We start from the raw sequence: 25092 nt of genomic DNA on the forward strand, positions 1-25092 counted from the left end.
AGCTTTCTATTCCGTTTTTAAAATGCATCATTTTACTTTTTGGTTTGGGCCATACCTGGCAGTGCTCAGGGCTTCTACCTAGCTCTGTACTCAGGAATCACTCCTGGTGGTATTCAGGGGACCATACATGGTGCTGGGAATCCAACCAGGGTCAGCTAGATACAAGGCAAGAGCACTCCAGCTCTCTATTCAGTTTTAAAATGGTGTAAGTTCTCCAACTTGGTTCTTTTTAAAATTGCTTTAGCTATTCTAGGTTCCTTGTGTTTCCACGTGAATGCCAGAACAGGCCCATCAGTTTCTGCCAAACACATACACACACAAACTCAGAGAGCATTTTGAAGGGGATCACATTGAATTTGGAGAGCACATTGAATATGTGCAGAATATTGGCATCTTAACAATTTTAAGTCCTCTTCTTATCCGCAGAGGAATTTCTTCCATTTAATTACGACTAAATTAATTTCTTCCAACTCTGTTTTGTGATTTTCAGTGTGTAGGTCTTGTACTTTTGTTCAGTTTATTCCTATGTGTTTTGTTCTTTTTAATGGCATTGTAAAAGAATTATTTTCTTAATTTTATTTTCAGATTGTTTGTTATTACTGTATAGAATTAAAATGAACTTTTGTATATTGACCTTATATCCTTCAACCTTATTGAACTTGGTCTAATTTCATGTGTGAGTTTGCATACATGCTTTAGGATTTTCTAGGTACGAAAATCACCAACAAATAGAAATAATGCAAGTGGAAATTAAAAAATTAATCATTTTCCTTTTAATATGGATGTTTTAAATCTTTCATAGCTAGGGGGCTGGAGAGCTAGTAGAGTGAGTAAGAAGCTTGCCTGGTATGCGACAGACCCAGGTTGGATCCCCCACATTCCATATGTTCCCCTGAGCGCCGCTAGGAGTGATCCCTGAGAGCAGAACCAGGAGTAACCCCTGAGCATCACCAGATGTGGCCCCAACACTCTCTCTCCTCCTGTTGTTCATCGATTTGCTTGAGCGGGCTCAGTAACATCTCCATTTTGAGACTTGTTGTTACTGTGTTTGGCGTATTGAATACTCTCAGTAGCTTGCCGGGCTCACCCAAATAAATAAGTAAATAAACTTCTCTATAAACTATCTCAGTACTATTTCGTTGCATTCCATAAGTTTTTGTGTACTGTGTCTTCATTTCCACTTAGACTGAAATTTCCTGTGAGCTTTATTTTCCCACTAATTATTTTGGAGTGTGTTGTACAGCTTAAACACATTTGTAAATTTCTTGGATTTCTTTCTGTTATTAACTTCTGTTATTCCAATGTGGTCATGGAACATATTGATTTGTTTTGTGGCCTAACACATGGTCTGTCTTGTAAAATGTTCCATGCGCATTTGTGGAGAATATGTATCCTACAGTTGTTAAATGTTTTCTCTATTTATTAGACTTGGTTGGTTTATAGTTTTGTTCAAATCTTAGTGAACTACTGGTTTCCTACCCGTTGCTCTACAAAATCACTGAAAATGGAGTGCTGAAGTCAGCTCCTATTGTTGAATTGCCTGTTTTCCTTTCAGTTTTACCAGTCTTTGATTCTCGAATTTTTGGGTTATGTTTTTGTTATTTACAATTATTATATCTTCTCTTGGGAGGGGTTTGGGCCACACCTGTCTGTGAACTCAGGGCTTACTCCTTGCTCTGTGCTCAGGGATTACTCCTTTACTTTTTTTTTGGGGGGGGGTCATACCTGGCAATGCACAGAGGTTACTCTTGGCTCTGCACTCAGCAATCATCCCTGGCAGTGTTCAGGAAATTGTATGGGATGCTGGGGAATTGAACCTGGGTTGGCAAGCACCTTACCCACTGTACTGTCTCTGAGCTCAGGGATCATTCCTAATGGTGTGTTGGGGATTATATGTGGTGCCAGAGATGGAAACTGAGTTGACTGCCTGAAGCCAAGCACTTTAACCATAGTATTATCTCTCTAGTTTTCTATTTTCTTCATGGGTCAACCCTTTATCATTGTAAGATGTCCTTTTTTGGGTCTAACAACAATTTTTGTTTTAAAGTCTGTTTTGTCTCATGTAGACAATTCAGTTCTCTTTTGGTGCTATTTACATAGAATATTTTTCCTTTTTTTTTTTTTTTTGCCTTTAAACTAGTGTCTTTGAATCTGATGGATCTTGTAGGAAGCATATAATCAGATTTCTTTTAAAATCTCTCTTGTGAATCTCAGAGTTTAATGTTAATTATTGAATGACCATATGGGGTATCAGGGACTGAACCCCTGCCTCCTGCATGCATAGCATGCCCTTAGCCACTGAACATCTCTCCAGCTTTCTTTTTGACTCTTTGACTCATTTGAATTCTTTATTTGGTGAATCATTGGTTCCATACTTTTCTTTAACTCTTTAGACATGATTTTCTCAGTTTCTCTGAATATATTTTTAATAGCAGAATTCAAGTGTAAAAAATGATTTATTTTAGTAACTTTAATGTTTGGGCTTCCTCAGTGTCAGTTGCTAATGGTTTCTCCCCTATACCATGTATATTTTCTTATTGCACAACTTATAATATTTTTGTTAAAAACTGTGATATTTTTGGTGGGGGTAGGTTCCCAAGAGATGATCAGGAGAGCTGGGTCCCCCATCAGTGATACTTGGCAACCAGGCAGTCAGGTCTGTGCCAGGGCCTGAGAATGCAGTGCAGTGCTGGGGATCCCTGGGGCCACTGGGCAGTGCTGGGGCCCCAAGGCCACACACAGGACTGCTTGGGGTACCTCCAAGACTGCACCAGGAGATACTTGGGATCAGGAATCGAACCTAGTTTGAACCCAGGTTGAGCGCATGCCAGATACGCACCCAAACTGCTGTACTGACTATCTACCCCCCAGACGGACAGTTTAAATAATTAAAAGAGCAGTCCTAGAAGTCAGCTTCTTATTATTCTTCAGGGTTTATTCTTGCTGTTTGTAAAGTCATTGGTGGCTTTTCTGAACGAATTCTGCAAAGTTTGGATTCTTTCATTGTGTACGGTGAAACATTTCTGTTTTTTACCTTAATTGTCATTTAATGATTGAACAGAGATTTTAAGTGCCTAGATGCAGTGGTTCCCCCAGTCTCTGTCCAGGGGCTCTGGGAGCGTGCGGGGATGTACCACTTCTCAGCCTTGGCATCCCGCGTGCCTAAACAAGAGCTGGGCCTTCTCAGCGCTAACCCCTGCCTGAGCCCATGACACTCCGGATTCCATTACAATTGTCAGCCCCCACGGACCTCTCATTACTGAGCTTTTCCATTTAAGCTTTTTAGTTAGTCTTTGGTTTGCATCAACTGTTATCCCCTGCCGCAGGCAGCTGTCAAGTTAAATGCCAGTAATTGTTTCTGACAGTGGACCCTGGTAAAGAGAGAGACTTTTGTACAGGATAAACTTTGAGTCTAGTCAAATATATTCTTACTAGTGGGATCTTCCATAGAACGACTGGGCAGGTTACATGCTTTGCAGGGAATGAGGGTTGAAGAGAGTTTCAACTCTATAGTTTCCAGGCTACTCATTTTCAAGACAAATATGGGGTTTTAATTTTCTTACTGAGATGCAGTTGTTTTTGTGAGGAAACCATTTTTAAAAAAAAAATTTATTAGTGTGACACCATGAGGTACAGTTGTAGACTTACAAATTTTTGTGCTTGGATTTCAGTTATACAATGATCAAATACCCATCCCTCCAGCAGTGCCCATTTCCCACCACCACGGATCCCAGTATCCCTCCCACCCCCCATTCCCCCCATCCCACTCTGCCTCTGTGGCAGGGCATTCCCTTTTATTCTCTCTCTCCTTTTGGGTGTTGTGGTTTGCAAAAGAGGCAGTGGGTGGCAATCATGTTTGGTCTATAGTCTACTTTCAGCATGCTTCTCCCATCCTGGGAGGATCCTCCCAACACCCTTTATTTGGTGTTCCCTTCTCTATCTGAGCTCCCCTTTCCCCTAGCATGTGTGGTTGGCCTCCAAACCATGGGGCAAAATTCCTGGTACTAATCTTGGCCATTCTTGGGTGTTAGTCTCCTATTTTGTTACTTTATGTTCCCCAGATGAATGCAATCTTTCTATGTCTATCCCTTTCTTTCTGAGTCATTTCACTTAACATGATACTTTCCATGTAGCACCACTTGTATGTAAATTTCGTGACTTCATCTTTTCTAACAGCTACATAGTACTACATTGTGTAGATGTACCAAAGTTTCTCTAACCAGTCATCTGTTCTCGGGTACTCAGGTTTTTTCGAGGAAACCATTTTTGCTTTGTGCCAAGTCCCTGGCTAAGTTCAAAAACTAAAAAAGTTGATCATTTATAGTTGTTGTTTGTTCTGTTTTTTTGCTAATTTTCATGTTTCTCTTCTGTTGAGTGCTCTCAGAGGTTTTACCATTTTGTCCACTTGGTAATCATATTTGGGGGAGAACGTCTGTCATCTTGTTAAAGTCATGACACCATAATCTTTGGTCCAGTGCATCCAGTGTTAGGAGATTATCCTTCAGATATAACCACACTTTTGAGCAAATACCCTTGATCAAGGATACTGATTGCCAGGAGGCTTGTGGTCTCCACACCTGAACACCTTTGCTGGAGCTTCGTTGAGCATGTGATGGCCCAGGCCCACGGCAGCTAGTTCAATAGATGGTAGGCGCCAGAGAAAAGAGCAAGCTGAGAGATAGCATGGGGTTTAGCCTGGCTTGAAGCTGACCCTGGCTTGATCCTTGGCACCTCAGAGTCCCCCAACTACCACCAGGAGTGGCTCCTAGCACTGTAAGACCCACACCCTCAGAAAGGAAGGAAGGAAGAAAGAATAAGAAAGAATAAGAAAGAAAGAAAGAAAGAAAGAAAGAAAGAAAGAAAGAAAGAAAGGACATTGAATGCTTGTGAAGTATGAGCCTTGTTGTTCGGGGAGATAAAATTATTATGTGCACGTAAATTATTTTATGGATGCCAAAAATTTCTGGATGGTCCCACACAAGAAACTATAAATACTGTCTGTGTTTGTGGAGAGGCTGCAGCCAGGGTCAGGGGGGAGGACTGACTTTTCCTTGTATAGTCCTTTGTACTAGAGTATTTTCTTATGAGCATATATTGCACTTTCAACTTTATTTATTTTTGGTTTTGGGCGCCCCCACACAGCAGTGCTCAGTCACTGTTCTTGGCTCTGTGCTCAGAACTGACCCCTGGAAGTGCCCAGAGGACCCTATGCAGTGCCAAGGTGGGTTGGCCATGCCAGGCAGGCGTCTTAACCCCTGTACTATCTCTCCCACTCACTTTGCCTTTCCAGCTTTAAAGATGGTAAAACAGGCAAGCTAACTACAGCAGATGAAAGTGCAAACACAGAGTCGGTCCTGGTTGCCCCAGTTTATCCTCCTTCCCTTCCCTGGAATGGAGGGACCCTGCTTCCCGCTGGAGAATCAAGAACTCCTCTCTGTAGGTCATGTCCCCCTCCTCCTGCTCGAGACAGAATCCCGAGGTCTCAGCTCTGTGACTTCACTGGGTATTATCAGGACCTCCCTCTAGCCTGGACCGCTACTCAGATAGCATTGGGAACTGGGAGTGTTCACCAGGGGGGCTGCTGTCTGGGCGAGAGGAGAGGGTATGGTGACATCTTCTGAGGGCCTGTGATTCTGAAAATGACAGCTCGGGAAGCTGGCAGGGATGCTGGGCACACAGTCCCCTCTGGTCCCCGGGGCACTGTATCACCCACCAGGAACAGGCTTCTCGCTGCCTTCTCGGCAGTGGGTGCCCCTCCTCAGGGAGGCGGCCAGAGCTCCCAGAGGCCCCGCTGCCCACAGACCTACCTCACAGCCCTCCAGGGATCACTAGCAGGGTGCCCCCTTTTCACAGACAGCCTCTTCCACCCCAAAAGAAAGGCCTCTGGGAGAGCTCCCTGGGCCTTTCAGGGTCCCAGGACCTCTGCAGAACTCTAGTAAGGTGCTGGGGGTGGGGGAGTGTCTGTGCAGTGAGCAGGGAAGTCAGGGGAGGGACCTGCCGAAGAGCGAACAGTCAACAAGCGTAGTGTGACTCTCTGACATCCCGTGTGCCAGCGACTCAGCTGGAAAACTCCCTGGCGGCAGCCGTGCACCTCTGCAATTAGGGTCTTTGTCTGAAGGGGACACATAGCCTTGTTCCCGCTGGGCCTAGATTGCTACCCCAGCGTGGGTGTCATGCACCTTTGCCGGAAGCACATCAGAACAGGCCTCTGCTTCCACAGAAGAGGGGCTGTGGCAGCCCTGAGAGGGGCATGCAATGGTCTCAGGGTGAGGGACTGTGTGGGAGGAATTCCTGAGGGCTCCATGTGGCTGCCCCGAGTTCCCGCACATGTACCTCTGACCACGTCCCTCATCACTGTGGACAGCAGCTGAGGCCTGGGGGTGAGGCACAGACAAAACGACCCCTGACCTGGCCTCTCCACCCTCTCCAACTCCTGCCGGTCACAGGTCCTCCTGAGTCCCTCCTGGAACAACCCAATAAGGAGCCTGACCTTGAGGTGTTTGGAGGCACAGCACTTTGTTGTTTGTATTCAGGCTTCCTGGGCTCACCAGCTCTGGCCTCCTGGGCCTTGTCTGGCTGACCTGGAAGTGCTCTGGGGGTGGCAGTCTCAGCCCCCACTACCCCCAGGCAGGGAAACTGAATCCAGAGATGGTCCCGGAGGTGAAGGCAGTGATGTTCTCTGTGGAGGGTCTGGGCCAACTGGCCTAAGAACAGGCGTACTAGGGAGGGTGTGGGCACCCAGCAGGTAGAATAGGTGATCCTCTGGGATACCGTCGCAAGAAATCCCCCTTCAGAATGAGGGGTAAGGGGTGTAGAGACAGCGGCTGGGCCCTGTCACCCTGAGAGGGCCCTGGAAGTGTTCTGGGCAGTGGGATGGACAGCAGGTGGCAAATGGGGTCAGAGGGACGGACAGCAGGTGGCAAATGGGCAGCGGCAACAGCACAGCTGAGTCCCTCCTGTGTGGTCAGCATGGGCAGCAGGGGGGCCTGGTGCCCTCTGGGAGCAGCCAGGGAGGCACCCCGAAGACTCCTGCCAGTCTCACCCCCTGCCGGTCCTGGCAGCTCAGAACTGACCATCTGTGGCAGGAGAGTAGGACCCTTAGATGTCACCAGGCCCAGAGGGGAGACTGAGCCACAAGGCAGGGCCCTAGTGCCAGCTTCATGCCCCCAGTCCAGTGGGGATGGTCTTCCGCTCGCACATGGTGCCACGGAGTGGCCATGCCAGGGCCGGTTCCCAGTTCCTGGGTTGGCCTTGCAGCCTTTCATCTTGTGCCAGGAGAAACTATTTATGGGTTTTGGCTTGTTTATTCTTCTTCCAAGAGCATTTTTGAAATATTGAGATAACCAAAGTCCACACAAGCCATGCTTGCATTTCCAGAGTCATACGGCAGGCACTTGGACACTCCCCAAGAGGAGAGCGCGGGCATGCCTGCACCCAGGGAAGGGCTGTGAGACAAGCCAGCACCAGCCCGGGGTCCAGGCAAGAGAGGCCGGGGTGCTGTGTGGTCTTGGGGGGAATGATTTATGCAGGAAGACCCATGAATTAAGTTCCCTTGATTCCTAAAGAGAGAGAGACTGTGTATTCCTAAGCTCCTCTGGGACAGCTGTTTATTTTGAGAGGTGGAGAAGAAGCAGGGCTTCGTGATCTTAATTCACCCCCCTCCCTCCCCATGGCCTCCTTCCTCCTTTAAAAATGGAAACAAAACCTCCGTCGGCAAAGTCTGCTGTCCACTGCAGGGGATCCCCATACGGAAGGCAGATGCTAGGCCTGGCCTCAGCCCAGAAGGGAGGTGGTAGGAATTCATCATTGCAGGAGAAATAACGCAGGTCTAGAAAATTCCTGAGATAGCCACCTACATCCATGTGTCTTCCACACACAGAATTGTCTGTGCCTGGAATGCACCAAACTTCCAGCCTCAGGCCCTTTGCACTTGCTGTCCCTCTGCCTGGCATGTGTCTTCATATTGGTACCTTCCCAGATGGCTCCAAAGCAGCAACACAAACTCTGCTTTCCAGGGAGACCTCCTCTGACCCGCAGGCCCCGTGCCAGTCTTCCTCATCACCAGCTGTGTTTTGTTCATCTGTTTACTTGTTTACCATTCCTTCCTCCCACAGTCCGAGAGCAAACCCCGAGAGAGGGCCCAGTCTCTGAAAACTTGGCACGTAGTCAATGTTAATTAGCTTCCCCTCCACCCCGCTGATGGGTCAGTAAATGACCTAGTTAGGAATGCAAAAAAGAATACCCCCCAGCCAGAGAGTGGGACTGGAGAGAGGCAGATCCAGGACCCTGGCGCCTGAGGCAGACATCACCAATCAAACACAACATATTCGATTCCAGGGAGCCCCCTCCCCCACCCCACAATGAGGCACCCCCAGGAAGTCTACAGTCCTTCTTGAGAGCTGATGTGAGAAGGATGAGGGTATAGGGCACAGAGTAAGCACAAGGGAGAGGCCCTTGAGATGCTACAAGGGTCAGGAAGGCTTCCTGGAACAGGGGAAGAGGAAGTTGCCTATTCCCTGAAAGGTAGGGGGCAGGGGGACAGGAGGAGCGTAGTTTGGAGAGTGGGCATTAGTACAGATCTTAGAAGTATGATTCAAGTGGGCACATCCTGAAGACAGTGAGCATCAGCTGGTGTGGCCCACTCTCCTGCCCCCAGTCAGCTCTTGCAGTGTGGCTGCCTGGCACCAAGCCGGGCCTTCTGGTCTACCAGCTGGAGGCAGAAGCTCACAGGATGTAAGGAGAGAAGTGATGAGCAGGCTACGAGCACACCCCAGAACATGTTCCTCTCGGGGAGGCAGTATGTGTTGTTTATGACAGAGGGGAGCCACAGCCCTGGTGAAGACCCAGCAGTCTGGAAGAAACTGCTCCCATGTAGTCAGTTGCCTGATGTCCATACAGGCTTCTCTGACTGTCCACACCACCCTGCTTGCTCTGGGCAAACACTCCCTGGGTTGTATCCCAGCTGGTGGGAGCACGTGTCCCCTGCTCCAGGAGCCTGTGAGGAACCTCAAGAGCAGGCCCCAAGGATGGGGCTGCCACAGCTAGGGCCTCTCCCCTCCTCCCACTGCCCTGAGGAGGGCATCTGAGCCTCCTACCCTGGCTTCATATAAAGCATGTGCCATGTGTGATGCCGGCAACAGCCAGGCATGTTTGTTGGAGAGAGCTCAGAGATGCTCGACAAAAATGAAGAGAAAGAAGCAAAAGGGCACCAGAAGGCAGAAGCCTTTGCGGGTGGACACCCGGGTAAACTTCCAGGGTGTGTTTGTGCTTGTGGGTTTCACAGGTGCACACGGGAGCACGTGGAAGCACGCACAGGCATGTGTGTGCACATAGGACACATACAGGTGAATACGTGTGCTTGCAGAAAGCGCACATGTGCAGCCCGGCATATGGGGACCGCATACCCACCTGTGTGCTTACACAGGCACAGTGGCACCTGCGTGCTATAAACACAACACGGGAGGGGGTGGCTCCGTCCCGTGGGCTGCCTTGGGCACCCGGTGTCTCCTCCTTTCCTCCCCTTCTCCTGCCTGGGACCCTGGCGGACTGACCCTGACACAAACTCTGCATCGCCTGTCACGACCATGTGCCAGACCTCAGGGGTGAGAACCGAAGCAGCTCGTCCGTGTGCGTGGGCCTGACCGCACCTTCACTCGCTCGCCGCCCCTTCTTTCTGGCAGATTCTGAGTCAGAGGCTCTGCCGGGAGCCACTGTCATTGTCTCTTTTCCTGCTGGCCTGCTCCAGGCTTGGTCTAGGGAAGGTCCCTCCGTCTTTCCCTTCATGGCCCTGCCTTTGCTGTCTCATGAATACTCGCACCCAGGGCTGTCTGGTTTACCTCCAAGGCAAGTCCCCTGCCCTGTGCTGCCTGCCTGGTCGGGGTGAGTGTGGTGGTGGGCAGGCATGTGGTCTTGCTGACCTGTGCTCTGCGTTAGCCCCCACAGCTGTTCTGAAGTCCCCTGAGCCCCCGTGCCTGGTTTCCACACACGCACAGAAGCAGGTGTTACCTCCACGCCCCCAAACATTCCCACCTGTCTCCCACTGCTGTCTCTGTGCCCCAGGGCCCAGATGGGGACTGTTGTCCCTTGAGCCACAGCTTGCAGGGCAGGATCAGGATACAACTCCAGGAAGAACTTTCTGAGACACTCACAAGCTTCTGGCCTCCTAGAGGCGGAAGGGGTCCGAAGGGTTCCCGGAAGCCTCATGACAGCAATGTGAATCCTCCGGGGTCCTCACCAACCGAAGGAGCAGGATAGTGCCCGCCCCCCAGAAGGATAAGAGGCAGACGAGGCATTTGCAGGCTCTGCCGTGGGGCTGTAGGAGAGAGCGCAGCTAGGAGAGAGACTTTCTTCCTGGCACCAGCCAGCCCCTCCAGGGCAGTCCTGACAGGGAGTGGGGAGCAAGGCCCTGGGCAAGGCCATGGGGGGGGGGGGCACAGTGGATGGACAGGGTGGCCGGCCAATGAGGGGCATTTGAAGGGTTTCTTTCAACCACCACAGGGTCCCAGATGCCCTTGGGAGGAAACAGCCCCGTGTTTGCACTAAGAAAAGAAACACCGCAGAATGAGGCAGGAACTGGGGCTGGGGGCCATTGGCTCTCTGCCCGGCAGCTTTGCAGGGGGTGAGTGGAGCTTTTTCTGATTTTCGCAGTGGTTCTGTGACCCCCACCCATTGTGGGTCCATGCCCCTTAGAGCTAGTGTATAGCCAGTGCTGATCCTGGGCTCTGCTCTCCTGTAGGCCGGGAGGACCAGGGCTCCTTTGGGGGAGCATTGACCCCAGCTCACAAGCTCCTCGGGTGCCAGGTCTGCCTAGGGGCACCCCATGCTGTTTGCATCCATCCAAGTCATCTGTAGTTCTCAGTGGTGTCGGGGATGGGGGTGGGGAACGCTGGGCAGCAGCCTGTCAAGGGGGGTGGCCTGGCCTGGGGCTGCCGCTCAGCTGTCAGAGTCTGGGCGGGCCACATGCTTCCTGCCGCTCCCCAGGCCTGTGTTCCCCACCTGGCTTCCCAGGGTTCAGTTCCCTCTTTGCTTTGAGCTGCTCTGTGCAGCGGACACTGGGGTTTCCCCTGCACCCCTGCACTCTCTGCCTGTGTATCTCTGGAAGGACAGACCTGGATGTTCTCATGGCCAGACCTCGCTCTGTCTCTCTCACCCTCAGGCCAGGCCTGCATCCCACCAGGGGAACCCATCTGCATCTCTTCCTTTCCTGGAAGAACAGAGGGACCCTCTCTTTGTCCCCCTGTACCCTGTGCTGGGGCAGAGACTCCCAGGTCCAGCCCTCTGGGTCCTCCCAGCCACCAGGCTCTTCCCAGTCCATCATCCTCTGGGTCTGTCCAGGCCCCCGGGGCTGTGCCTCAGACATAGGCTGAGTGGGAGTCGCTTGGGGTAGGGGCATGGGGTGCCGGTAGGAACTCTGGAGGTGGGCGTGTTCTCGAGACTCTCCAGGCTCTTCCAGGAAGAATCAAGGTGGGTGGGCAGGCAGAGAGGGCAGTGGTCTGGGACCGCAGCAGCTGGCCTGGGGCGACCAGGAAGGGTTCCTAGCCAACGGCACGGAGCAAAGGCCCACTCCCTGCTAGCTCAGGGGACACGGGTCCCCTGCCATGCTGTGAGTGCCTGCCAACCGAGAGGCACAGGCTGCCTTGCTCCCAGAGCCCCACGCCCTGCCTGTCCCGTTGCTGGGCTCCCACTTAGTCCACCTTGCCCCTCGGCCCCCTGCCTGAGCACAGAGAGGCCCACAAGCCGAGGCAGAAGGCACTGCCTGAGGGAGTGGAACTGCACTGCAGTTAGGTGACAGCTCCGTGGTCAGCTGAGGTCCCCTCTCTGTCCCCCAGTCTGCTGGTGGAGCTGGGGTGCTGTGATCCATACAGATCAGGAGCTGGTCTGTGCTGTTAGTTATACTCCCACACTGTGGCTGGTTCCCGGTGGTGAGTTACACACTCTTGGTGAGTTACGCTCTTGATAGTTGTACTCTTGGTGAGTTAAATTCTGGTGCTGAGTTTCACACTCTTGGCGAGTTTCACCCTGGTGGTGAGTTACAGACTCTTGGTCAGTTACACACTGAGAGTGAGTTATGCTCTTGGTGCCTTATCCCTAGTGGTGAGTTACACACTCTTGGTCAATTACACAGCTTAAAATTGGATATTGCTGGTCAGTTACACACCCTGGCCAGTTGCATATTGGTGGTGAGTCACCTTCCCAGTGGGAAGGACAGCTCTATCACTTTAGTACATCAGGGCCAAGTGTTGTGCCTGGAGTTAGAAAAAACCCATAGTTCCTATCCCGTTGGGGAAATTGCTAACTTAGGCAGGCATAAGAGAGGGCCATCTAAAGGGTAGGCTGGACTCCCTCTCTCGCTGTCCCCCCCACTTTTTGCTCTCTTTTGCCTCAGCCCATCAGTGGTGCGTTTGCTTTGGAGATTACTCGCAAGAGGATTGGCAGCACCTCAGGAGAGCCGCAGGCCTGCATGGCTGCCCACTGCCCAGCAAGTCTCGCCACTGCCCCAGGTGTGTGGGGAGGAGGGCAGAGCAGTATTCTCCCTCTCACCCCTCCTTGGGAGCCAGGTAGCTGCCTGGAGCCCACAGGTGTGCTGGAGTGTGAACACCCTGAGAGCTTAGGCTGTCGCAGGCCCCTGTGGTCGTTGTTGCAGTGACCAGGGGTCTCACGCACACACTTGGATTTAGTGCTCAGTCGTGGTGTTCACACGCTCTGGGTTATGGGATGCTGGAGATTGCACAGCTTTTGCAGAGGGATTCCCAGATGGCAGTGCCGCCAGGTTGACACCTGGCCCACGGGGCAGTGGCATACCCCAGTGGCAGGGGCCGAACTCGTAATCTCATACCCATGAGACAGGAGCTCTGCCATGACCCGGGCCTGGCCCAGGGCTTACAGGGGTCTGAGCACAGGTGGAAGTAGGGACGCTGCTTAAGGCCGGTTGCCTGCTGAACTCTGTCCCAAGCATCTGTATCTGTAAGAATGTCCACATCAGTGTCATTCTGAGGTCAAGGTCTTCTGCCATCTTCAGGACCCCTCCCAGACTGGGTTGCATGGGCTGTTCTGGCCTCAAGTACAGCTTTACTGTCTCTTCCTAGGTGCCTATGTGCCTCCGTCTTCCTAGAAACTTCCTAGCGCCTAGTGAAACTTTCAGCAGAACGCTCCTGTTCTGACTGTAGCCCCCCGCCCCCAACTTGTCTTCTTCACTTTATTTTTGTGTTTTAGTTCTTGTTTAGGGGCCATACCCTGAAATGCTCAGGACTTACTCCTGGCTCTGTGCTCAGGGGTCACTCCTGAAGGGTTCGGGGGATCAGATGTGGTGCTGGGGATGGAACCTGGGTCGGCCATGTGTAAGGTAAGCACCCTACCCCCTGGACCATCTCTCCGGCCTTCCTTTACTTTCTGAAACTGACCCTGGCAAGATCATGGGGTCCTGTGCTGGTCCCCACAAGCCCTTTCCATGAGACCTTCATCGGGTGCCCTGCCCATCCACAGTTAGTGGCACAGTCACATCCTGGCGGGACCCAGCAGTGACAGGCCTGTGGCAGGGAGACTGCAGCTCAGTACAGTCCAAAAGGAGAGTGTGTCCTTCTGTCCGCACAGGTGGGCACTCTATGGGGCTGGTGGGTAGAGGTTTCTCCTACCCCCAGGGAAGCAGGCGAGGAACTGCCTGTGACTGTTCCGGAAGGTGCTGAGGGGTCACACATCAGCCACTTCCTCTGAGTGGGCACATCTAGAATTTCCACGTGAATTTCCTCATTGAAGTGGTGACTATCTTAAAGGGCGCAGAGACCTTCCAGCAGGCAGACCAGGGCAGAGGAAGGCAGGGCAGGCCTTGGGGGACTTCCCCAGGACCCGTGGCGCCCGGGTGCTCTGGAGACAGGCCCATGGGTGGGTGAACATGTAGGGAAAAGCTTCAAAGGGGTGTGTGTGCTGAGGTTTGCCCCCCTTGGTGTTGCTGCAGGATTTCAGCAGAAATTTCTAGCAGAGAAAGTGTGTGGCCTGGAGGTGGGGTGCGGGTGGGGTGGGGCAGCAGACAAGAGGAACCCCTGAACCCCTGTCTTCACAAACCCGCATCCTGGGTGGCAGGCTCAACGCTGGATCTGGCAAGCTTGTCATCCGCAGGATGCAGTGATCTCTCCACCAGGGCTCAGCCCGGCAGCCCGGGGGATACTGGGCAGGGGCCAGCGGTGCCATGAGGCTGCGGGCGGCTACCCTGGACCTCTGCCGGCCCAGTCCCTCCCGGGGTTGTTCATGAGCCCCCCCACTCCACCCCCAGGGCTTCTCGCAGCGCTCTCTGGGCACCCCCTGCCCTGCCGTTACCGGGGAAGCTGAGCCTGTCCCAGGTTCGCCCGGGTGCCTCCCACGGCGGCTGCAGTTCCACACGGTTCACAGCGGGCGCGAGTCTCTCCGCGCTGGTGCTTTTCCCACCCCAATTCCCAGAGCGTGGACTGGGCAGCAGCCCCTAACAGGAATCCTTGCGAGCGCCCGCGCTCCCGGGGGCGCAGTGCCGCCTCCCTGTGCCATAGATCAGGACCACCCACGCCCCGTTTCGGAGTCGTGCGCCCCGCAGAAGCAGCTGCCGCGCGCGCCCCGCGCTCACGCCGCGGCGAGGCCGGGCAGGGCTGTGTGCAGCGAGCGCCCCGTCCGGGGAGGCATCGCGCCGGGTAACGGCCGAGCACCTGCAGCCATTTGCAGGGCCCCGCGGCGGAGGGGGAGGCTGGGGAGGACGCGGGTGGCGCGCAGCGTCTCGCCCGCACCGCCGCTCCCCTCCGGGCCGACCCCTCTGCCTTTGCCTGGCGGCGCCGTCCGCGCCCACCGGGCGCTCCCCCGCCCCCGCCCCGCGCCCCTGCACGGCCCCGGAGCCCCACCCCGACCCTTCCCTGCCGCCCACCGCGCGGTCCCGCCCCACCGCGCCCCCGCCCCGCGCGCTGGCTCGTCCCGGAGCCGGTCGCGCGGTCCCTCCGTGCGCGCCACCCGGGCGGCCCCCAGTGTCCCTCGGCCCCGCCCCTGGTGCGGCCCGCCCCGCGGGGGCAGCGAGCGCGCAGGGGGCGGCCGCGGGGCTGGCAGCCGGCGCTGACTCGCTCGGCGCGCGGGGGGACCCGGGCCGGAGCAGGCAGACAGGATGTTTCTGGAGCCCCAGGTAGGGCTGCGGCGCGGGGCAGGTGCGGGGCGGCGGGGCAGACGGCCACCGCGAGGACGCGCCGCCTGGGCAGCCCCCGGTAGCAGCGGGACCTCGGGCCGGGGGGCTCTGCGCCGCCGGGCTGGGGAAAGACCCCTGACCTTCCGAGGAGGGGGCTCTTCTGCTGGCACCGCCACTCCCCGGAGGGTCCCCCAGGCACCTGCTGCCCGGTGGGCGGCACCAGGAGCTCGAGCCCTGCGCGCGGGCCAGGCTGCCCCTCCCGGCGTGGCCTGCAGAGCCCCTTGGTCAGCTGTGGCCCAGCGGACCCGATAAAGAGCCGGTTCGGGACGGCAGCCTCAGCAGCCAATTGGGGAAGGGGTGGTCTCTCGGGGGGGCACCTGCTTGGAAGCTCCCCGCACGCCCCCAAATCGTTTTCGGGACAGAGGGGCTGGGGACCACCTGTTTGCCCCGGAGGAGGAGGCGCTGGAGAGGAGGCAGCCTGAAGTAGGCAGGGGAGCTGCGTATGTGTGATGTGTGGGCGAGAGTGATGTGGGAGTGCCGGCGTGTTTATATATGGAGAGAGAGAGAGGGAGGAGGCGGTGGACTGGTGCAAATGCCTGTGTAAGGAAAGTGAAGGTCCAGGGTGAGGGGCGCTGCCGGCCGGCCGGGCTGGAGGTGGGGGGATGTCAGAATCCCGGCAGGGAAGGGGGAGACCCACCCTGCATCCCTCCGGGGCTGGCGTGGTGCTGCATCCCTACCGCTGTTCATCAGACTCTGCCTTTGGGCGGTGCAGCCTGGAGCCCCCTTAGAGGGAAACTGAGCAAGTCAGAGCCAGAACCCCAGGTCTGGAAGGAAGGACCCAGGGCAGAACGGGGCACGGGGATGCCTGGGAGTCTCCGCTCCTGGGCAGCCTGTGGCGCCCAGTGCTGTGTGCCACCTGGGGACCAAACGCATCACAGTCCCTTCACCCCTGCAGAGCGCACCTTCCAACCAGGGGAGCAAGAGAAGCACAGTGAATGAATGAAGCAGGGACTGCTCGGTGGCCCAGAGGGACTACAGAGAAGGAAAGCAGGAAAGGGGGCGATTAGGAGATGGGAGGGTGTCTGGGTCAGGATGGTCCAGGAGGGACTGCAGAGAAGAAACACCCCCACATCAGAGCACAGAGGAGCACAATGGACGTGTGGCTTGTCTGTGTCTGCCACGGGCTGGCAGCGCCCTGCTCCCAGCTCTCTCTGGCAGAGCCCCGGCCGACAGGTCCCCTGCAGGCCAGAGACTCGCCTGGATCGCACAGGCCACTTTCATGTGCAGAGCTTGAGCTGCGGGAGCCCACGGGGCTCCGGGCTTCAGGCATAAGGCCTGACATCACTCTGGTTCAGCATCTGGAACCACGTGACCTGCTGAGCATGGAGCATCCCTGGAAACCCCTGAGCATTGCTGGGTTGCCCGGGTGGTCCCTGGCACCATAGGGCCTGAGCAGTAGCAAAGGATCCCAGGACTGTAGCTCGGAACCACCCTTCTGGTTAGTGGAATATTGCTGGATATGGTCCCTGGTCCCCCTGAGCACTGCTTGGGAGCCCCCACCCCTCTAAAGAGGAGGTTCAGAGCTCCTCTAAATCTGCCTTGGACCAGGAATGCCAGTCCCTGACGAGCTGGCACACAGGCCCCGGCCTGCTCGGCACTCGGTACACTGACCACAGTGTGGGAGGTTTCTTGAGGGAGCTCCTGGGGCCAGCTCACGGGGGGGGGGGGGGGGGCATGTCTGTGCATGATGCGAGCAGCAGACAACTCACCGGGAAAAGACAGTGTTTGGCTTCCTGTGTCCAGCAGCAGGCCTGGATGTCTGATGCTAGGAGCCCCACAGGGAGGGTGGAAGGGACTCAGCCCAGACCAGAGTGTGAGGAGGAGCCGGTGGGAGCATTCTGTGGGAGCACTCGGTGGGGGGTGGAGGGGAGACCCTGTCACAGTGGGGAAAGGATGCAGGGCATGCAGTGGGCCAGCGAGTTGGGAGGAAACAGTGTGACCCCAGGGATACCTGTTGCCTGGTGGGGCCCGGGGCGGTGTAGTTTAGGGAGAGGCCTGTCCTGGAGTGCTAATGGGAGGCCCTGCCCTGCCGCTGGCTCCCGGCTGCACTGCCTAACTCTGCCCAGCCGGGCCTCCCTGTGAAGACCCCGACCGTGCTGAGTCAGACTGCCTGGGCCCCCCTTCCTGTGGGCCATCGGGAAGGCAGGGAGCGTCAAGGGAGCCCTCATGTCCTTGTCCACCCAGCCACTGTGGGCATAGGGAGATCAGGGTAGGAGCACTGCCTGTGGGTAAGATACCCACGACCCTCGGGGACTGCGCGGGTGCGGGTGGGCCTGCCAGTCTGGGGGATGGCTTGAGAAATAGACAGGCAGTGGTTTGGGATGGGAAGGACGGGACTCAGGAGACACCTGAGATGAGTGGTGGTTGAAATACGCTTGTACTCTGACACTTGGGGTCTCCCTGGAACTCACCTCTGAGGGAGCTGCCAGTTAAAGGCCAGCCTGTGGTTGGTGGGATTTGGGCTGCAGCAGGAGACCTAATCCATCTCCTGGCTCTTCCTCCTGACCCCAGTCAGGAAGCCCTCTGTGATTTCTCTCTCAGTAGTTTATTCCTTTATCCCCAGGCTTTCTGGGCACCCAGCACACACCCTCCATTCCCACGGAGCTCATCCTGCACGGTAAGGTTGTGTCTGTCTTCAGTGGCAGACAGCGGGCTTTGTGACAGTCTACTTTGGTGTGTATGACCCAGACCAGCTGGGTGTTATTTGATTTCCCTCCTGGTTTTGTGGGGCAGGAGACTGATGAGGGGCTGATGTTTACCTGAGTGTGGCCAGGAGGTTGGCTTGCAGGCTAGGAAGGCTCTGCCCTCCCAGGGTCTGGACAGCCTAAGAGAGTCTGGGGTGGACAGTCGTGGGTGTCTGGGTGATGGTCCCCGGGATCTCTGCTGTGGTCCACGGCTTCTTGCCCCTCTCTCAAGAGTGCTGTCCCCTGTGGCCTCACTGCCACCGGGCAGCCCGTGGGGTTTCTCTGACAAACCCGCAGGCCACCCCCACTGCAGTCTCCGCCCCCTCAGAGTCACCCCAGCCCTGCTAACAGCTCACTCTCGCCTGCCAAGCCTACGACATTTCCCAAATGTCAGCGTGGCTGCTCTCGGGAGCCACCCCCTGCGAGTGAGCGGGTGAGCGAGCGAGCATGAGTCACAGGACCTGGGAGCACGTGAAGGTGCCGGGCTCCTTTAACCCTCACCAGCTCGACATGCCCGTGACTCAGGAGGAAACTGGGGCCCCTCTGAGGTCTAAGCCTGCCGCCACGCAGGCTTAGACCTCAGAGGGGCCCCAGTTTCCTGGGGAGTGCCAGAGGGTACCAGCTTTCATTCTGGGTCAGCCCTGGCTCTGGCCTGCCTCTGGGCACCAGAGCAGCATCCTTACAAAAGGGAAGGCAGAAAGTGGGCAGTTTCAGGTCCATGGTCCACAGTCATGGGTGTATGGCCAGGAAAGGGGCAGCTGGTGGGGACAGCATGAGCATGTCCCAGGCCAGTGGCTGGCAGGCCTACAGAGCAGGAACACAGGGGGATCTTCTCTCTCTCTCTCTCTCTCTTAAAATTTTATTGAATCACTGTGAGATAGTTACAAGCTTTCATGTTTGGGTTACAATCACACAATGATCAAGCACCCATCCCTCCACCAGTGCACATTCCCCACCACCAATCTCCCCAGTATATCCCCCCTCACCTCCTCCCCCTGCCTCCCTTTCACTGGAATATCAGCATCTTTGTCCCTGGGAAGTAAATGCATACCCTATTGTACCTGTTGGTGCTAAGAAAAATGTTTGTTGTTAGGTAATTGAATTCTCTTATTGTTGCATTTTATTATTTAAAAATTTAAAAACATTTTTGAAGCATTGCAATTTCCAGTACTGTTAACGACAGGGTTTCATGCACACCGCGTTCCAACACCGCCCCCTCCGCCAGAGTGTCTGCTCCTGACAGATTTTTAGTTTGACTTTCCGGAAAACCCGCGAAATTAATAATATTCCCTGCACATAAGGAACATTCTACATCTTTGTTTCTAATGTGTCTTTTGCTTTTATCTTATTGTGTTTCCTAAGAGGTGCAGAACAACATTAAATTGTAGCAGTTGTCCTTGGCTTGATCTTTATGTTAATGAGAAGGCCTCTCATGTTTTATTGTTCAATCTGAAAATGGCCCGAAATTTCTAATAGATATCCCTCTCATCATGAGCAGTTGGCTTCGTTTCTACATTAATTGCCAGAAGCATACACCAAGAATGGATATTTCTTTTTTTATCAGAGGCTTTCTTATATCTAGCAAAACCATCAAATTCCTTTCCTCCTTGGGCCTATTAGTGTGTTGACTTATTAGTTTCTTTGAGCTAAATCATCCTCATATTCCTGGAATAAATCCCACTGGGCCAGGCTTGATTGTGCTTTAAAATGTTACTGGGTTCATTCCACTGATGTGTTGGTTAGGCTATTTTTCATGTATTTTCATAGGTAAGAATTTATATGCACTTTTCTATTAGGGGACATATTTGTCACATTTATAAATCATAGTTATGTTAGCTTCATAAAATGAATAGGAAAGGTTTTCAATATGAATTGTATAGTTGGAATAGTTTAAATAGCATATAAAATTATCTTAGTCTCCAAGGCTTGAAATAATTCATTTTAGGAACTGTCTGGGCCAGGGCTAGCTTTTATTTCTCCCTGAGGTTTAGTTGGCTGTCAACTTACTTAATTTGTACTACGGTTATTGGTCTTTTTGGGTTCTAAATGATTTTAGTATATTTTAATATTTTTGTTATTTATATTTTCTAGTTAATATTCCAATTCAAAATGCTTTTAGACCTTTTAGCACAAATTTACAAATAGTTCTTTCTTTTAAAGTTTGTTCTCCATATTTGATCCATATCTGATATCTGTGGTTAGATTCCTTTTTCTTTCTTTCTTTTGCCTCTATAATAAAATAAAATGGCCCCTTTTCATTTCTGCTCTCTGAGGTTCCTGCATTTCTTCACTCTTTCTTTTGCTGTCTTTCTCTTTCCCTTTCGTCCATTTCTTCCATTGATTAGGACTGCCAGAGGTTTATCTTAATTTTATTTTCAAGGAATCAGTTCTTGATTAATCAGTCTTTTTTTTCTTTTTCTTTAATTAAATCCACTAATTTACCTCTTGGTGATACCATCTCTTGGTTTGCTTTGCTATAAATATATTTTGTCGAGACACACTTTTTAGCTTTTGAATCAAATGTTTCATTCATTGGTTTTATGTTGTTTTTGCTTTACTTAAAATACAGGTATGCCCTGCTTTTCCAGAGTTTGTATTACAGCACTTCCTTCCTGTGAAAGATCTGCCTCAGTCTACCTGCTTTTGCTCACCAACAGGAATCAGAAAAGGATTGTCACTTTGATAATGAAAAGTGGAACCGGGCAGGGGGACATGGCTCAGCAGGCTGACGCTTTGCCTGCAGGAGGCGCAGATGCGGGGGATCCATCCCCCGTCCTTCATGGTCCCCGATCAATGGGCAGGAGCGGGTCCTGAGTGTCAGTGGGTGTGGCTCAGACACTAGGAAGAAAAGTGAAAATAGTGTTTAGCTCCTTCACTTTTGGCTGTTTCTGCTTAGGAAAGTTCCTTACCCCCATTTGCTTTCAGATAGTGGGGGAAACCGGCATACTGACATCTATGGTTTTTTTCCCCCTCCAATTTTTTTTTTTGTTTTTGGGTCACACCCGGCAATACACAGGGGTTACTCCTGGCTCATGCACTCAGGAATTACTCCTGGAGGTTTTCTGGGGACCATATGTGATGCGGGGATCAAACCTGGGTTGGCTACGTGCAAGGCAGACATCCTCCCTGCTGTGCTTTCCCTCTGGTCCAGTCATTGAAGTCTTGATTGCTTCTTTAACCCAGAATGATTTAGCAAAGGCTTTTTTAATCAAGTGGATGACTTCGGGGAGACTCATTACTTATTAATGAGTTGTGTTATGCTGTGGCCATGTCATTCATTAAGCTGTGGCCTTGTCATTCAGTCACATTTCCTAGGCACATTTCCACATGGGAGTTCTTGCATGCTGATCATGGAGCTGAATGTGCCCAGGGGAGAATGGGCCTGTGTACAGGGTGTGTGTGGGTGTGTGTGTGTGTATGTTTGCCTTTATAGTCCTCACGCTTCCCACCATGCATCTTGGTCTCCATCACTTGTCGGCAGTAAGTTCTAGCAGCTGTATGTCAGGTCCATGAAGGGGAGCACCTGCTAGGTGAGTGAGTTCCTGAGCTCAGCTGGGCAGTGGTGGGCTGGGAGCTCACCTGTCCCAGCCTCGAGGCCGGGCACCTGTACTGTCCCAGCTCTGCCCTGCCGGCCCTGTGGCCCTTGTCCTCGATATCCCAGGTGATGGCAGCTGGAAAGGGCTGCGGCGAGGTGCCAGTGGGAAGCCTTCCCCAGAGGTCTTGCTGGAGCGAGGCTGCTGTGTTCCTGCACAGAGGGCGTAAGCTGCGCTGCTCAGTCCCCAACCCGACCCCCTGCCATTGTTGTGTGCCAAGCGGGGGTGCCTCCTGGACTGGACCTTGTTTGTCCTGCTCTCCCCTCCCCCCAAGCTGAGCCCACGTCCCTGAGTCTTCCGTCACCGTCCTCACCCTCGCTGGGTTCACTCTGGCACTCCAGTACCCCCCCCCCCCCCTTGGCCTCCTCGATGCCCCTGGGCCAATGACTCCATCTGGAGGTGGAGGCAGCTGCCATGGCAGCAGCAAGTGCAGCGGTACAGTGGCAAGTGCCCAGGGCGCGGCTGTGTCTCTCCTACTCTGGGACGCCGGCTGGTTCCGGGCCCCCGGACCAGGGGACAGTGTGTGTCCCGAGATGGTGCTTGTGGACTTGACGCAGGGATGGGGTGTGGGTGGGGTTCACTCTTGCTGGGAGGTCGTGACCAGAAACTCCCGTGCTCTCCACACAGTGCAGTGGGGGCCCGAAGGTGTCACTCTGGGCTGTTGCCAGGAAGACGAGGAATTGCTTTTTATTTGTTTTTAAACACGAAGCAAAATCATTGCTCAGCCTAATTAGATGCCGTTTAGAAAAAAGAAAAGAAAAGAAAAGAAAGAACTGCCCTGCCTTTTCTCCACCTGGGCCCCGGCCCCTGGCCCCCACCCTGGGCAGCTTTCAGGGTGGGGGTTTCCTTTGGCTGCCCCTCTTTTCCTTGTTCTCTCACCAAGGGACTCAGAACCCCAGACTCCCTGAGGGCCGCCCCCCCCGACTTGTCCGTCCATGCCAGACCCCTCCTCCCCCCTGGTCCCATCCTCTGCTGATACTACAGGGGTTGGCTCCTGTGACCATGTAGGGGACCCTGGGTAAACCCTGAAACTGGGGGGAGTCGTGTCATGTCTTCACACCCAAGGGGCGGGAGGCCCAGCAGCCTCCCTGGTAGGTCTCTCTGGGGTCTAAGGCGGTAGCCCCAGATGGGAAGGGCCCCCACAGACAGATAGTTAGTCATGGGCAGCGGTCCTGTCCCTGTCCTTGGCTTCCAGAAATGGCAGTGCTGGCTCCAGGTTGCTCTCGGATTTGGGCCCCCTCCAGCCTGGCTTGCAGAAGGCCGAGAGTGCCAGTGTGCATGCAGGGACCTTGCGTGGCCCTGATGGATTCTGCCTGAGCAGATCCCAGAGCGACTGACACCAGTGGCAAAGGGATGGGGGGGGGGGTAGCACCCCTGAGTCCAGCGGGGGAGGCAGCTGCGAAGGGCAGAGTCGCTCCAGGCCTGCCTCCTGTCTCTGGGGGAACCTCTCCAGGCTCCAGAATAGGATGCTTCTGGGTGGACAATGACATTCTGTCCCCAGAGTGGCCACCAGAAGAAGCTGACTGGACAGAAAGGGTGAAAAGAAGGAGGGGAAAAATAAGAGAGAAATAAACCTCCAACCTCGGCAGAATTTGCACTGAAAAGTGTAAGGAGACAGCAAGAGTCCGTCAGTCAGTTCGCATAGTAATTGGGAATAGGAAGGAATTCAGAAGGAGAAATGAATCACGTGTCTGGGACAAAGCTCGCATTATCAGCGTGGCTGTGGAGCGGGAGCCTGGGAGGGCTGGCGGCCCTGTCCCCATGGCAGCCGCCTCTGGGCCCCTAGCTGGCCCCCGTCCAGCCCCGTCCAGCCCCCGTCCAGCCCCGACCTCGACCACTCCTGCACTTCGTACCTCTGGTCTCTGAGGCTCTGCGTCCTGGTCCTGCCTACCCTGACGCCAAGGTTCCCAGCCTGGGAGGACGGAGACGGGGACCTGCAGTGATGGGGCAGGTCAGGGCCTCCACAGGGCTTGTGGGGTCCAGAACGGGCAGGATGAAAGTCCCCCCACAGAGCCGAGTGGCTCCTGCCTCTCTCCACCTGGGCAGGGCCCCCAGTCCAGGGCCAGTTTGGACCCCCCGGCCTCACCTCCAGGGCAGGCCCATGTACTCAGCCCCATGGACTTGCCCATCTGGAAGCAGCGGCAGCCTTGGTGACGGCTGAGGAGGACGAAGTCTCCTCGCAGGGCCCAGCTCACAGAAACCTCCAGCCCATGCTTGTATCATACCCCCAGACCTGAGGCCTGTTGCCCCCACAACCTGGACTGGGTTTTTGTGGCACCTGAGACACGCAGAGAAGGACAAGGCCATCACCTGGCGTGTGTCCTTCCGTGGCTTCCCTGGGCAGGAGGGAGCAGTGGTGGGTGGGCAGCAGGGGCCAGGGCCTCCCAGGCAGCTGAGGATCTGACTCCTCAGTTGGATGCGGGCCCAGTGCCACCGGGGGTCTCGGGCACGATCGTGCTGGCTGGGTCCTGGCTCCTGGAAATCTCTTAAAAAAAACAAGACAAAACAAAACAAACCAACCTTTGTTAGTTGAATCAAGGTGAGATACACAGTGAAAAAGTTACTCAGGATTGGTTCTCAGTCATAGGATGGTCCAACACCCGTCCCTTCGCCAGTGTACATTTCCCACCACCAGTGTCCCCAGTTTCTCTCTGCCACTCTCTCCGTGCCCAACCAGCCTGCCTCTGTGGCAGACACCCTTCTCTCTCTCTCTCCCTCCCGCCTCTAATCTCTCTCTCACCCTTCTCTATCTCTGTCTCTCTCTGTCTCTGTCTCTCTGTTCCTGTGTCTCTGTGTCTCTGTGTCTGTCTCCTCCCTCCAATGTGCAGAACCCAGCAGTGCATTACTCACATGCGCCCTCTACAGGTGACACTAAAGATGGCAGGTCCGGGACCACCAGAGATGGCAGGCCTGGAGGGACCAGGACTAAAGCCCCACTTGAGAGAAAGCAAGGGATCCCGGGGAGCTGCTCCAGAAGGGGGTTGGGGGTACAGGCAGGAGGAGCTGAGGACCCTGTCCCTAGAGACCCTGGAGTTTCCCAACAATAATGGACCCAGAACACAGAGCCCTCCTCCACCTCTAGTTCCCTGCAAGGTGCTGGGGCCCCAGAGCCCTGCTGAGCTGTGGGTCCCGGCCCTGCCCTGGAACTGCATGTTTTGCGGTGTTTTCTGGTTTGTGAAGAGTTGGGGAGCATCAGGACCAGGGCAGGGAAGATGGAGTGATACGGCACTAGCAAGGCGCCCAGCTCTGCCCCTTTCCCGGCCAGCTTGGAGGTGAAGACAGGCCTCTGGCCGTGTGCTGGCAGCAGTGGACGCCCTCAAGTAGCCGGGCTGGGCCTCACCACCGAACTTCTGCGCGCCTCTGTTCCAACCCCACCCCCTGCCCCCAGTGAGGCTGGAAGGCCTGGGAAGGAGCACCCAACTCTGAGCACCCAACTGCCGACCCTTCCGGCTCCCTGCTTTGGTCAGAAGCCACATCAGTTAGCTGCAGTGGTTCAGCGGCGGGGTGCTAGCACCTCCTTATGGCGTCTTCTGCAAGGGCAGCCCCACAAACCCCTGCCTTGAAACCACAGGGTGTGGCTGGAGAGTCGAAGAAACTGGGCCAAACCTTCTTGGTCTGAGGGACC

General features: G+C 54.5%; 1 protein-coding gene across 2 annotated transcripts in view; it reads left to right on the forward strand.

Moving 5' to 3' along the window:
• Positions 1-25092, forward strand: part of RASGEF1A (RasGEF domain family member 1A) — a 62293-nt gene that overhangs the window by 20362 nt on the left and 16839 nt on the right. The window contains exon 1 of one of the 2 annotated variants that reach the window (XM_056120646.1): positions 15032-15130. The exons of the other annotated variant lie outside the window; for it this stretch is intronic. Within the exon in view, the coding sequence (XP_055976621.1) occupies positions 15113-15130 (18 nt within the window). The 5' untranslated portion in view covers positions 15032-15112. Of the gene's footprint in view, positions 1-15031; positions 15131-25092 lie in introns of those variants that run through there. 2 annotated transcript variants of the gene reach the window in all.

Source organism: Sorex fumeus, unplaced genomic scaffold (assembly GCF_029834395.1).
Source record: "Sorex fumeus unplaced genomic scaffold, SorFum_2.1 ptg000043l, whole genome shotgun sequence".
NCBI classification, from domain to species: Eukaryota; Metazoa; Chordata; class Mammalia; order Eulipotyphla; family Soricidae; genus Sorex; species Sorex fumeus.